Genomic DNA, 14,485 nt, shown 5'->3' with positions numbered 1-14,485 from the left:
GGGAGGAGGGAGCTGGAACTGATTCTAAACAGCACGGTAGATTTGTGGAACCTCTTCTATAGAAGAGGTTAGAACTGGCAGGAACCCACCCCTGAACAACATAGTACAATCGACTTGTGGGGCGCAATAAGTTCACATGGTGCGATAGGACTGAGTGTTTGTTAGCAGGATTCTAGGGATTTTAGTGGGGCTAAGGATTTTTTGTCTTTCACTGTGAGTTGTATTGTGTTGGGGGGGAGTACGAAGGGAGGCTCAGCCAATCTTATTGCACACATGTTGTACTCTGACAACAAAGGTTTGAATTGAATTGAATTGAACTGAACTCTTCATTCTAGCTATAGTGCAGAACCAAGAAAAGACTGAAGATAGAAGGTAACCGGGATGGGAACAATGAACTCTTATTCACTATGAACCAAGCATTTGACGTTTACTTCCAATAGGAATAGGGTTTTTTTCCACATCTTGTCATGTTTGCAATTTGTGAAATTCTATTGATCAACCATTCAGGTTTTTTTAAATGTTTGTACTAAAATTTTAATGCAGTGTACAATATATTTCTCAGTACATGTCTATGCATTTCTCAGTTTAAAAAAAGGCCTTGTTTATGCAATTTTATAAAGAACAGTCTCTAACAATATTTTGTACATTCTGAGTACATGCATCTTTAATTTGTTGATAAACTGCCTTGCAAAATTCAGAGAAGTGTGAATTTTGAATATTAATTTTTACATTGTTAAAAAAATTAAAAGTAGATAGGGTCACCTTCAAATATGAATTAAGTGATTCCCCCCCTTTAAAAACATATTATGTTTTCCTGATAAATATGGAAGCTACGATTTTAAAAGCTACTTTACCAACATATTACAGGTTATTCTTCTCACTATACTGCACAATGAGATTTTATTTATATGCAGCCATCAATAGCAGATTTTTAACTGATGTTCTTGCTGTAACTCAAATCAGGAAAGACCTAGCAGCTATAATTTCATTGACTGTCAAGTAAGCTTTAAAATAGCCTCTTGGCAGTTTCTGAAATAAGTTTTGATTTATTTTGGTTTATTTCTGCAGTGTTTTATATTTTGGATTGATGTATTTCAGTCAGTTCCTAAATGACAGATGATTATTAGTCACATGCATTTTCATTTCATTTAAATCAAGATTTGCCTTAAGGATGTATTTCTTTGCCTTTTATTTAAATTTGATTTTATGATCTCCTGCCTACCTAATCTAAATTCTGGAAATATCAGATGACTTACTAAGGGGGGGGGGGGGGAACCTGACATTTTATTATGTACCAATATTTAGTTATAAATAAATGAGAAGTATTTTTTCTAATTCCATTGATATGTAAGTTTGGGGTGCTGTCTAATACCTATAAATCAGACTGGAGGCCACTGGTTTAGAAAAAAATTGGCTTTGGTGATTTATTTATCTATCATATTTCTATCCTGCTTGCTTCTAGTCAAGTCTGTCTGTGGCAATTTGGAGTATAAATTCAAGGCAACAATAAAATCAAAATCACTTCTACCTTCTAAAACATCAGATCCAATATAAATCTCTGCAAATAACAACAATATGCCAATTACTATGTAAAAAACCCAACAGTTCTATTCTAAAATATCTTAACATTATTTTTTTAAGATGAGAGCTTGGATAAAATGATAGGAATAATTGTGGAGTGACCATCTTATCCTTAGTTGTTGAGATGAGAGCTTGGATAAAGCAATAGGAATAACTGTGTCTTGGATTAACCTCATCACTTGTGACATTTGTCCCTACGCTAAAGCTTTTTTGTTCTGTTTTATTATTTTAGTTGTGTTTTCTTTCAGACTTCTGGGGTATTCTTTTAGACTTCTATACTATTCAGCTTTGTATTATCTGCAAACTTCATAAACATTTCTACCACCTCTTCATCTAAAAGCACCAATAAAAATACTAAAACATAAAAGGACCCAAGTCTGATCCTTGCTGTAACATTTTCTGAATGTAAGTAGTCCTCAACTTACATCCATTCATTTAGTGACTATTCAAAGTTACAATGGCCCTGAAGAAAGTGGCTTACGATCAGTCCCCACGCTTACAACTGTCACAGTAGTATCACCATAGTCAAGTGATTAAAATTTGGCTTGGCATTCAGTATGTTTTTACAATGATTGCAGCATCCCAGCATCATGTCATGGTCAATGGTGACCTTCTTAGCCAGCTTCTGTCAAGCAAAGTGAATGGAGGAAGTCAGATTCACTTAATGACTGCATGATTCGCTTAATAACTACAGCAATTTGCTTCAACAAGCCTGATTTTAAAAATGGTTGTGAAATCCGGCACAGCTTACCTAACAACTGTCTTGCTTAGCAGCATAAATTCTGGACCCAATTGTGGTTGTAAGGTGAGGACTATATGTACTTGTATAAGAGTCACTTTGATAGTAAGAGGGCAGCATATAAATTTAATAAATAAATAAATGGCATGGGTCCAGGGAATCTGAGGAGATGCCTTGCTTGTCCCACTCCCTCCAGCAGAAGGGGCTATGGACTGTTAATTTCAGCTAACTGTGTCGAGAAGAAGAGACTTATTTGCTGTAGCCCCTCCCTATGGAACATGCTACTGTCCAATGTGATATCTGTTCCCATCCTTCTGGCCTTCAGTCTCTCTCTCTCTCCCTCCCTCTCCCTCCCTCCCTCTCTCTCTCTCTGTATGTGTGTGTTAAAATCTAGTTTTGCCAGTTGGCTTGGGACTCCAATGGAGGCCTTCCTTACTGGACATGGCTGATAGGATAAAAAGAAGATCTCAGCCTCATGCAATCCATCTGCTTGATATTAGCTCTTATGCAACTTTTTTTAAATTTAATTGTTTCTATATTCGCCTTTTTATCATCTGTAAGCCACCCAGAATCACCTTATCACTGAGATGAGCAACATATAAATGTAATAAATAAACATAATAATGATCATCATGCTGTCTAGCCGACATTTTACTAATTTGCTAATAAGCACATTTATGAGGCAATGTGAAAGATATACATTACTGTGAAATAATCATCAACGATGAGGCAACACATACAAAATCTACATTACTGTGGAGCCCTGAGTGTTCTCGGAGCTCAGTTGTTTGGCTGCAGACATTTCATTACCAACTGGGTAACATCCTCAAGGTGAGTCAGTATGGGGCTCTGCCATTTGTGGGGGTGTGATTTTCATCTAGGTAGTTCCTTAATTAGGGTATCATTTTCTGATTGATTCTATGCCTGGTATTAATACATGCTTATATGAGTGGTGGGTAATGGATAGGATGTGTTCGGGTCTTTTGGTTTCATTCTTAGCTGTTTTTAATTATCTCTTTTGAATAGTCTGTAAATGTGGTTTATATCTATGTGTCTACCAATGTCTAATTCGTCTGAATGCCAAGCTTGATGGCATTTTTGAATTTAGCACAGTCTAGGATTCTCATAATTTCCCAGCTGGAACTATGGTTGAGATTGTCGATGGGTTGTGAGATTTAAGTTTTCATTCTATCTTCTGACAGTTATCTTCTGTCATGTTCTCATCAAATCCTAAATAAATAAATAACTGCTAGCTGGTGTTCATGGATCTCCTAGGGCATCTCTCGCTCTCTTCCATTGTCACAATTTCTCCACTGCTTTCTATTAGCCTTCCCCACCAACTCCCAAAATTTCCCTTCTTATCAATAGGGGATGTGTTTTTTGTTAGAACTAATATCAATTCTTCGCTTAAATCTGCTGACAGTTCCATTTCGGTTCTAACGTCGTAATCTCGGTGACAATTTGAATCACAGAATTTTAAAAAATGGATCTTAATGTCAAGACCAACTGTTCCAATTCTCATTCAGTGCAGAATATAATTAAAGCATCCAGACTTTGCTTAAATATTTCCCCCCAAAAGTTGTCAGTATTTAAAATAGTCTATTCCACTGGGAGGGGGGGGGGCTCAACGTGTTAAAAACTATTTCTAAATGTTCTGTGAAAATATGCTTCCTGAAATCTCCATTTACTGGCTTTGATCTTGTTTAACCTTGTCTCTTTTCATATCTTCTGCACAACAGCACTTCCAATATTTGAACATGCCTATCAAATCTTTTTTAACCTTCTCTTTGGTGAGCTAAATATATCAAGCTCTTTAAAACATTTGTTGATCGATTGTTAAAACCCTTATTAAAATGTGACTGAGAATTGGACTTCTTCTGCCAAAAAGCTTATTTTTTGCCACATTAATAGAAAATCTAATATAGAGCATACTCTTGTTCTGTACTGCGCATGGCAGATGGAATGGCCTGCTTCCATCTTTTGAATTCAAATATTTTTTTCATAATACAAACACCCAAAAACTCAAACCTGGTCATAAGCAGCTAGAACCTTCTTCTGCACATCTGTCAGAGTTCCCAATGGTTCTAGATAAGGAAAGTTGTCCTTCATGCAGAGAGCCACTGAAGGGACACTGCCGCTGCTCACAAGCCGTGAAACCAAGGTCAAAATGCATTGCTTCAGACTGGTAATTGGTGGGAGGCCACAATGTTCTTTCACAGACAGAATGGAATTCTAATGAAAATATGGGGGAAAAAACAGTTATTCTCACTGCAATCACCATGTACAGTATTTTTACAGATTGTTGAGACTCAGAATCAGTATTATATTATGAGTGTCTTCATGATTGGACAACAGTGCCATAGTAACTAGCAGCAGAGATGGATGTCACTGTTGCCTTCAGCTATCTTAATTTCCACAGACTGGCATAATTTATAAATTAAGAAGACAAGTGTAGCTACCACATTCAGTACTGATAGGACCTCTAGAGCAGTGATGGTGAACCTTTTCAGCACTGAGTGCCGAAAAGGGAGCACTTCTCGTGTGCACGCTCTCTCATCTGGCTGCGACCAAGAAGAGGAGCTGTCCAGGGGGCATGCGTGTGCTGGAAAATGTACTTCTGGTTTCTGGCGCACCAGCAAGTCTTCTGGTTTCTCCCACACAGGTGCACGTGCCGATCAGCTGGCTGGCGCGCATGCTCATGCCCGGAAAAAGGAAGATCAGCTCTTCCGGTTTCCTGCAGTGCAGCACGCACAAAGGCCAGCTGATCGTCACATGCGCATGTGTGCCAGAAACCCGGAAGAGAATGGGCGATGCCGTGCGTGCCAGGCGACATGGCTCCATGTGCCACTTCGGGCACATGTGCCATAGGTTCACCATCACGGCTCAAGAGAGTCATACCTTGTATAGGATTCACAAAGTGCAAGAATAAATTTTCACAGAGAAATACATGAGACCGATTCCAATTCCTTTTCTTTTTGACAGCTTTGAAGAGAAATACGTCTTACGATAAGTAACATGTCCTTTTTTATAAAGCTCAAAATACTTCTGTCCATTTCTTTTCAAACCAAAATAGCACACATAAAAAGGCTCGAGTACTTTGAAGTACCCAAAATCAGAACCGTAGTGCATTCACTATCACGCTAAAGAGAAAGAAATGGCATGCACAGTATCTTAAATTAGTATTTTTAGCATTGATTTAAAGTTAGAGATTAATTTGGGCTGTAGGACTGAAGGGACAAACACTCCATGGTTAGAGAGCAAGAGAAGGCAAATCACAAAATCATGAGTGACAACATCAATGCACATAAGTCATGATTTGCTTAAGTTGAGCCAGAAACTAGGATGCAAGTATATAACAGCGGCATGTGTGTGGTGACATCATCATGCATGTATCATTATGCTAATATTACTGTGGTTTGCTGCAAATGCCACTGCTGTCCTCTAGTGCAGGGATGTCAAACTGGATTTCTTTGAGGGCCAGATCAGCATTGTAGTTCTCCGTAGGCTGTGGGGGGGCAGGGGGGGGAGAGACAGGATTGGCTTGGGGTGAGGAGGGGAGAGACAGGATTGACGCCTGCTGCAGCACCCTGCCAACTAAAACGGTGGTGGTGCACAGCCCTCCCATGTCCCATTTTGGCTGCCAGGGGCACCATGGGCCAGTCTATTTGCTATTTCCTGGCTGGCGCAAGGGGCCAAATTCAAGCACCCCTGATCTAGCACATAGGTAATATCCAATATTCACTCTCCAAAATGTTTTTGTTTGCTTTCTTGCATATTTATTTCTTGAAAATGACAACAGTCCTAAACAAACTATCATTCGAATTCAAAATGCTTATATATTATTCATCATCATCATCATTTTAGCCATTGTCAATCGACCGCAGGATGAAGGCCTCTTCTGCATGTTTCCAATCTCCTGTACATTATTTTTCTATACATTATTATTAAATTATTAAATTTATTGTTCCCCATCTCATAGTTCAAGGAGACTGGGCTGATCTTGCTTTTGGGGAGGAAAAAGACGCTCAGTAAGCGGCACTCTTTTCTGACATGGTTTATCTAGTAAGTCAGAAGTCAGGCTGGCCATTTCTATGAGAGAAGCACTGCGGCACTGATGTAAATGAGTACCCAGCTGGTTCTGAGCTTAGATTGACTTTGTTAACCCAGGGAAATTGTATCCAGTGCCATAACGAATGATTAATCACAAAACTCAAACAAATGTGAACTGCATTTATGATTGGGCCTTAGTAATTAATCACATATTCACTTTTATCATATCCATTTGTAATTCAGACCCAGCATGCTGATATCAACCCCCCATCCAGTTCACAAGGATTTTGTTTTTAATTGTATGTCAGAGGATACAAATGCAGGGATGATCTCTAGTAGCTGACTAATAGGCTTTTGCTGATGGATGATTTGCTTAACAGGTCTCAAATTGCACAGACCCTTCCAGATCCAGGTCTACCAAAGAAAGAACTGAAGACATTTGAACAGAGCCATCACCTATTACAAGTTTTAACCGCTATCTAACCCCTGACTCTGAAGAACACTTTTCCTTGGTTATCACAATTCAGCAGTAAGGCATTTGCAAGATGCAACATTCCTTTACAGACATGAGTCCTGAAAAAGCCACCTGAACTGTAGGCCAACTTGGCTCTGAACCGACATTTGGCTGCTATAGTTGTAATCCAAATAGAACAGAAACTGAATGGAACATCTGTTTGTATGAAACTGATTACAGCCTATAATAGTAAAAGAGCCGAATTTCCGTTGTTTGGCAATATTAACATTTATTTTTAGTTTACAATAGGCTTTCTTTGTATAAAGAAATCCAACAATTTCCCCATAAGAACTTAAGCAAATCTCAACTTCATGGCTAAATAAAAAGAATGCTTACAAGCCATTCTCTTCATTGACCTACAAATATTAACAGAACATTGCTGTTTAAATGCAAATTTTACAAGCTCATTCATTTTATGTTAATTACAACTGATGTTCTGCTGTACACAGCTTTTCCCAACCTGGGGCCTTCCAGATTTTGAGGAATTGCAATTCTCAGAATTTTCCAGACCAGCCAGGAGCCCCAATGCATTTGGAAAGCGCCAGCTTGAGATTCTTACCACTTCCTTACATACTGGGAAGACACAGGGGATTTGAAACAGCTACAGAAAAAGAAAATATGACTATCCAGGCAGCGCCATCCAGGTCCAAGGGCTGGGAATTCGGAGGGAACAAATACCCTTGGGCTCAACTCTACCAGACTGGTCATTTTGGAACTAAGAACCAACATCCTCCAATGTCCATTTACAGAGATTTGCCACTTTTAGGGTATGGTGTGGTTGTAGTCTCCCAGAGGAAATTTTGCATAATTTTAAGTTCCTCCATGGTTTTTGGCTCATGCTCAATGAACAACTGGCAGTTGTGACTATGGTGGCCTTTGTATGGCTCCATCTTATGTTCCAATAGTGAACATTGGATTCCAATTTTCTGGATTGGAACGCCCTTCATACAGTCACTTGTGCTTTAGTTAACTCCTGTCTGGACAACTTCTGTACTCTATATGGGACTAGCCTTGAAAATCATCCAGAAGTTACAGCTGGTTCAGAATGCAGTCGTGGGAATAGTTACAGGAAATATCCATTTTGCCCAGGTTTACTTTGTGGGCTGCATTGGTTTACTGATGACCTTAAAGATGCATTACAAGAAGTTGGTTGTTACTTACAAAGCCCTTCATAATTTCAGACCTGTATGCCTATAGGATCAACTTTCTCCTGTTCTCAGATAGTAACATTTGCCTGAGTTGAGATAGCCCAGGTGCAAACTGTAAATCAATGTCTCTTGTGAGGATCTAGGCCATGGGTGTCAAAACTCGATTTCATTGAGGACCGCATCAGGGTTGTGTTTGAACTCGGGGAGGGGGGGTGGAGTGAACATGGCCAGGGGCAGTGGTGGTTGCTAATTTTTTTACTACCGGTTCAGGCGCGTTCCTGCACAATGCTTCTACGCGTGCCAGAGGGCATAGCCAGCTCAATGTCATCATCGAGGCTCCATTTTCAGCGGCAAGGTCCTCCTTCAGCCCTCTGCCAGAGAAAATGGAGCCCGGAAGTCCCATAGCTCTGTTTTCACTGGCAGAGGTTTGCAAGAGGCCGTCATGGCCAAAAACAAAGCCCCGGTGTCTCTGCTGTTTTTGCTGGCAGAGGCACCAAGGACCGGTCCTTCATTGTTTCCAGGGTGGGCCTGTAGACCAGATCTAAGCACCTGATGGGCCGGATCCAGCTCAAGGGCCTTGAGTTTACATTCCTGATCTAGGCAATAACCTCTCTCTTTGGGCTGTAAGATGCTATGAAACGGCACTTTCCTCACGAGCATACAAGCCTGACCCACTTATGCTTTTTGTAAAGATCTAAAATCCTGGCTCTTCCAGGGAGACTCTGGAGTAGAATATGATCTGCTACCTGGTATTTGATTTTTGTCCTATAATTGTGACCGAGTTTTGTTTTCAATCATTCCTCCAATATATTACCACATATTATTATCATTTGTTTAGGTTGCTTATCTATTTTTGTTATTATTGTTTTTAATACTAAAGTGTAAGCTGCATAGAATTATTCCTATACTTCTCTAATAGATCCATTATAATATATCATACATTATAATACATCATATAAAAATCATTTTCTTCATTCATATTGTAACATCCATTGCTCTATCACCGTGATGACGAACCTATGGCACGTGGAGCCATCAGCTCCAGCGCACATGCGCACGCCAGCCAGCTGATTTTCAGCCTTCCGTAGAGCTAGGGATGGCTGTTTTTGCCCTCCCCTGGCTTCAGGAAAACCCTCCGGAGCCTGAGGAGGGCAAAAAACAAGTTGGCCCGTTGGGCCTGTTTTTTGCCCTCCCCAGGCTTCAGGAAAGCCTCCGATCGTGCACATATGGGTGGGGGGAGGGGTGTCACACACACATGCACAGGTGGGCGGGGCACATTGCAATGTGGTTGTGGGCACGCCCACATGTGCGATAGCTTGCGCGTACACAATTTTGGCACTCCTTTATAAAAAGATTCGCTATCACTGACTGTTCTATCAAGATATAAATTAAAACGGAAGAAGAAATGCCACAAAAGAAAAAAAATGGCTTGAGTTTTTTTTCCCCCCAAGCAGAAATAAATCAGTATCAAAAATCAGCTGAGCCAGCCAAACACCCTAAAAGTGTGGTCTCAGTCAATACTTAAGGTGGCATACTCTTTTAATCCTATCCAAAGTATTGGAAATAGAACAAAGCAATTGCAATAGAATCTTAATATATTTAAATCTCATCCTTTCAGAGTGAGAGAGGTCAGAGTCAATGCAAAACTGAACACCAAAACCTCAAAACTTAGCATTACTTTGCAGCAGGTACTGAAGCATTCACACTCGATCTGGCAAATGTACTAATTGCGTCTGCAGCCCTTTGAACCAGGGCTCTTGCCTTATGAGTCCCATGTGTCCAGGAAGAAGGGCTGAAAGAAAATACTTGAATACTGGAACAGCTTTACTTGCTCAATTTGAAAATCACCACTTTACTATTTCTGCTGCTATTGCTTCTCAGGGAAAAAGAACACTTTCATTTTGGAATGATTTCTTTCCAAATCCTCATTCAGAGAGTATTTGATAAACAGCGGTGTTATCAGTATAAAGAAGCACAGAAACGTGCTTTAATGGACATAGAGATTCATGTTTGGAAATGGTACATATAACACCATTAACATAAAAATGAAATAAGAGGGGGCAGGGATAATCCTTGTTTAACTCCTACTTGCATGCAAATTAAGGGTGTGAGAGTGGCAGAGTATGACGTTTGACTGGCATAAGGTCTCTTCATAGAACAGAATGATTAGCCATCATTCATGATTGTCAAGAGGAAGAAGCTGGCTTTGTCTCAGGAAAAATTGAATAGAAATCTGTTTTCGGGTGAATAAAAACCGCATCCGCCCCCCAGGTTGATGCATTTCCCCCAAATCAAAAAGCCTGACTTAAAATCAGTTTGTCCCACAATTAATTTTTTTTACATAAAATATTCCTGGCATATAATTTATCGGTAAGCATCTTGGGTTGGATGTCACCCTTTTTAATGACTGTGATGGTTACAGATCATTTCCAGTCTTTAAGCATCTGGAACTGCAGAATGACCATTGGCTTACCTGAGGGGTCCTTTTCTGTACACCGCGGGAGAGTCCAAGCAATGGGTTAATTCAGTCTGCTTGCCCTTAGGACTGAGGAACTATTTTTCCTTTAGCCACACCTCCTCCTGGTGTGCTCAATCCCCCAGAATTCTTAGAAGGAGTCAGTTCGTGCAGACGGAGCGAAGCGTCCAAGATGATGTACTGTTGACACGAAGAACCCGAATCCCGGCCTTGAGAGCCAGGGTGGGTTGGACTCTCCCGCGGTGTACAGAAAAGGACCCCTCAGGTAAGCCAATGGTCATTTTCCTGTACACCGCTTGGAGAGTCCAAGCAATGGGACATACCCAAGTTATTGTCCATCTGGGTGGGCAGAAGAAGGCTCCCGGGATTCGGTCTCTGACACAACCGCCTGGAGCACCCGCCTGCCGAAGGACGCCTCAGCCGAGGCGAAAATGTCCAATTTATAGTGTCGCACAAAAGGAGAAGGAGAGGACCACGTAGCGGCCCTGCAGATGTCCAGGATCGAGGCCTGGGTGGCCCAGGCCGCCAAGGTAGCAGCACTTCGTGTGGAGTGTGCGGTGATGCCGCGCGGAACGGCTTTGGATTGGCTTTCATAGGCTGTCGCAATGCAGGCACGAAGCCACCTGCCAATCATGGAGGAAGAGACCTTCTTCCCTAGAGAACCAGGCTGGAAGGAGAGGAAGAGAGCCTCTGACTTCCTGAACTCCGCAGTACGAGCGATGTAAACCTTCAGGGCCCTCCTGACATCAAGATTATGCCAGGAACGCTCTCTGGGATGCGACGGATGAGGACAAAAATTTGGCAACACAATGTCTTGCGCTCTATGGAACCATGAGTTTACTTTGGGTGTAAAGGTCGGGTCCAGCCTCAAAATGACCCTGTCAGGGTGTATGACGCACAGGTCCTGGCGAACAGACAGAGCCGCCAGCTCCGAAATCCGGCGAGCGGACGTGATGGCAATCAAGAAAGCCGTCTTCAGCGTCAGGAATCGAAGAGAAGTAGTGCGTAGAGGCTCGAATGAAGGGCCGGAGAGGGCCCGTAGGACCACGGACAGCTGCCAAGTGGGGTAGCGATGAACGGTGGGAGGGCGAAGGTTAGAGGCGCCCTTGAGGAAGAGGCGCACCTTCGGGATTTTGCTGAGAGGCAAAAGATGGTCGCCCGACCAGACGGTGGACAAGGCCGCCACTTGGCGTCGAAGGGTGTTTGGGGCCAGGCCCTTGTTGAGTCCCGCTTGAAGAAAGTCAAGGACTCTGGGAACAGGCGCGGTCATCGGCTCGATGAGCAGCTCCTCACACCACTTTGCGAAGGCGGCCCAAGACGCATCATAAATTCTGGTGGTTGAAGGGCGTCTCGCCGCCTGAATGGTGTTCACTACCTCCTCTGACAGGCCTTGGCCTTTTAGTTGGTCCCCCTCAAGTGCCAGACGGATAACTGGAGCCACTGGGGCTCTGGATGAACCACGGCCCCCTGGCTGAGGGAGATCTGGTCCGGAGGGATGCGCCACGGAGGAGACACCGACAGGTGGACAAGGTCGGCGAACCACGACCTGCGGGGCCAGTGTGGGGCCACGAGGAGAACTTCCGCTCCCTCTGCGATGACTTTGGAGATGAATTGAGGAAGGAGAGGCAGGGGAGGGAAGGCATACAGTAGCTCGCGGGGCCACTTGCAACGCAGTGCATCTGTCCCCTCCGCCCCCGGGGTGAAGAACCAGGAGTAGAAGCGGTCAAGCTGCTTGTTGTCCCTGGACGCGAACAGGTCTACGGTCGGATTTCCGAATCTGTTGGACATCTGGTGGAACAGGCGAGGGTCCAGTTTCCACTCCGCAGGATCTATGGTTGTCCTGCTCAACCAGTCTTCCTGTGTGTTGTCCACTCCGGAGATGTGGTCGGAGCGGAGGGATTCCAGATGGAGCTCCGCCCAGCGGCCCAGGGACTCCGCCTCTCTCATCAGTGTTCTGGATCTGGTGCCGCCCTGGCGGTTGATGTGGGCCTTGGTGGCCACATTGTCCGTCATTAGAAGCACATGTTGACGATGGATGGACCGGCTGAAATGGCGCAGGGCCAGGCGAGCAGCTCTCAGTTCCAGTAGGTTGATGCTGTAACTGGTTTCCACTTGGGACCACTTGCCCTGGACAACCAGGGAACCCATGTGGGCTCCCCAGCCGGAGAGGCTGGCGTCTGTGGTGATGATCAACCTCTCGGGCTCCTTGAATAGGTGGCCCTTGAGGACGGCCGGAGACACCCACCAGCGGAGAGACCTCTTCACTTCCGGCGGAACTCGAATCGGCCTGGGAGAGTTGCTCCTGGATGCCCTCTGGTGCGGCAGCAGCAGCCACTGAAGCGCCCTGGAATGCAGGCGGGCCCACGGCACGATGGAAATGCAGGAGATCATTTTTCCCAGCAGCTGCGACAGAAGGACCACTGGAGCCTGCCTCAAGCTCATCACCTTGTGGGTCATGGACCTTAGACCATCCAACCTGTCTTGGGAGAGGAAAACCCTGCACAAGTTGGTATCTATCACCGCCCCCAGGTGTACAAGTCTGTTTGTTGGAGTGAGATGGCTCTTCTCTATGTTTAGAGTGAAGCCGTGATTTCTGAGGGATCTCATAGTGGTTTGGAGATCCCGCAATGCCTGCTGCCTGGACGACGACTGGATAAGGATGTCGTCCAGGTAGCACTGGAGCCTTATGGGCCTGCGTCTTAGCTGGGCCGCCACTACCACCAGAACTTTGGTAAACGTCCGAGGAGCGGATGAGAGGCCGAATGGGAGAGCTTTGTACTGGAAGTGGCGACCTGCATAATAGAAGCGCAGGAACTTCCTGTGCTGAGGACGGATGGGAATGTGGAGGTATGCCTCTTTGAGATCTATAGATGTGAGTAGATCTCCCTGTCGAATCCCCGCCAGGATGGTCTGCAGTGACTGCATCTTGAACCTCCGGTAGGCGATGTGCCTGTTGAAGTTTTTGAGGTCCAAGATGGCTCTCCACCCCCCCACCCCCGAGTTCTTTGGCACCAGGAAGAGGATGGAGTAAAACCCCCTCCCCTCTTCGCCCTGGGGAACTGGTTCCACGGCCCTGATGTCTAGGAGATGTCTGACTTCCTGGTCCATACGCTCCCTCTTTTGAGGGCAGGACGGGACTGGGCACCGGATGAAGGTCCGGGGAGGGAGGGACAGGAACTCCAGGGAGAGGCCTTCCCTGACTATCTGCAGAACCCAAGCATCCTCGGTTGTCTGGGCCCAATGGGAGGCAAACAGCTGGAGGCGACCCCCGATGGGCGCCGAGCCTGGGCAGTCACTTTGACTTACGGAACGGCCTGTTGGAGGCCCCACCGCGGTTATACTTGCGGAAGCCGAACTGCTGCCTGCCTCTGTCCCGAAAAGGCGCCCTGTCCTGGGACCTGTCGCCCTGCTGACCGAAGGACCTATTGGAGGGAGAGAAGGAAGAGGCAGAGGTGGAAGGCTCGGAGGCACGAAAGGACTGCCTCCTAGAATAGGGAGCGGTCTTACGTTCCTGCTTCTTGTTTAGAGAAGGAAGGATCTTCCTCTTGTCCTTGGACTCGATGAGGAGAGGATCCAGGGACTCGCCAAATAATTTGGACCCCTTAAAGGGGGCGGAAGCCAGTTTCCACTTGTTTTTCTGGTCCGCCTGCCAATGGCGGAGCCAGATCAGCCGGCGAGAAGTGATATTAGAGCCGAGTGCCCTGGAGGCGAATTTAGTGGCGTTAAGGGAAGCGTCAGCGGCGTATTGGGAAGCCGCGATTATTTTAGACACGTCCTGGTGGAGGCGGACGTCTCCCGCCGGGAGCTTGGTTAGGAGCTCGCGCAGCCAGATCACAGAAGCCCTATTGAAAAAGGAGGCGGATGAAGAGGCCCTAATGGCCCAGGCAGCCGCCAGGTGGGTCTTGTGGCACGCCTTTTCCGCCTTCTTGTCCTCCGCCTTAAGGCCTTCCAGAAGGTCGGCCGGTAAGGAGGAGTTA

General features: G+C 44.8%; 1 protein-coding gene across 3 annotated transcripts in view; it reads right to left on the bottom strand.

Annotated features, from left to right (window-relative positions):
• The window catches only part of PLCL1 (phospholipase C like 1 (inactive)), a 224,669-nt gene that overhangs the window by 40,501 nt on the left and 169,683 nt on the right, over window positions 1-14,485 (bottom strand). For all 3 annotated transcript variants that reach the window (XM_081956721.1, XM_081956723.1, XM_081956722.1), the window contains exon 3: window positions 4,349-4,552. In XM_081956721.1, coding sequence (XP_081812847.1) covers window positions 4,349-4,552 — 204 coding nt within the window. The remainder of the gene's footprint in view (window positions 1-4,348; window positions 4,553-14,485) is intronic.

Source organism: Natrix helvetica (genome assembly GCF_964273705.1).
Source record: "Natrix helvetica genome assembly, chromosome: 1".
Classification (NCBI taxonomy): Eukaryota; Metazoa; Chordata; class Lepidosauria; order Squamata; family Natricidae; genus Natrix; species Natrix helvetica.
The sequence above is the reverse complement of the archived record's forward strand: the minus strand, read 5'-3'. Positions and strand labels throughout refer to the sequence as shown.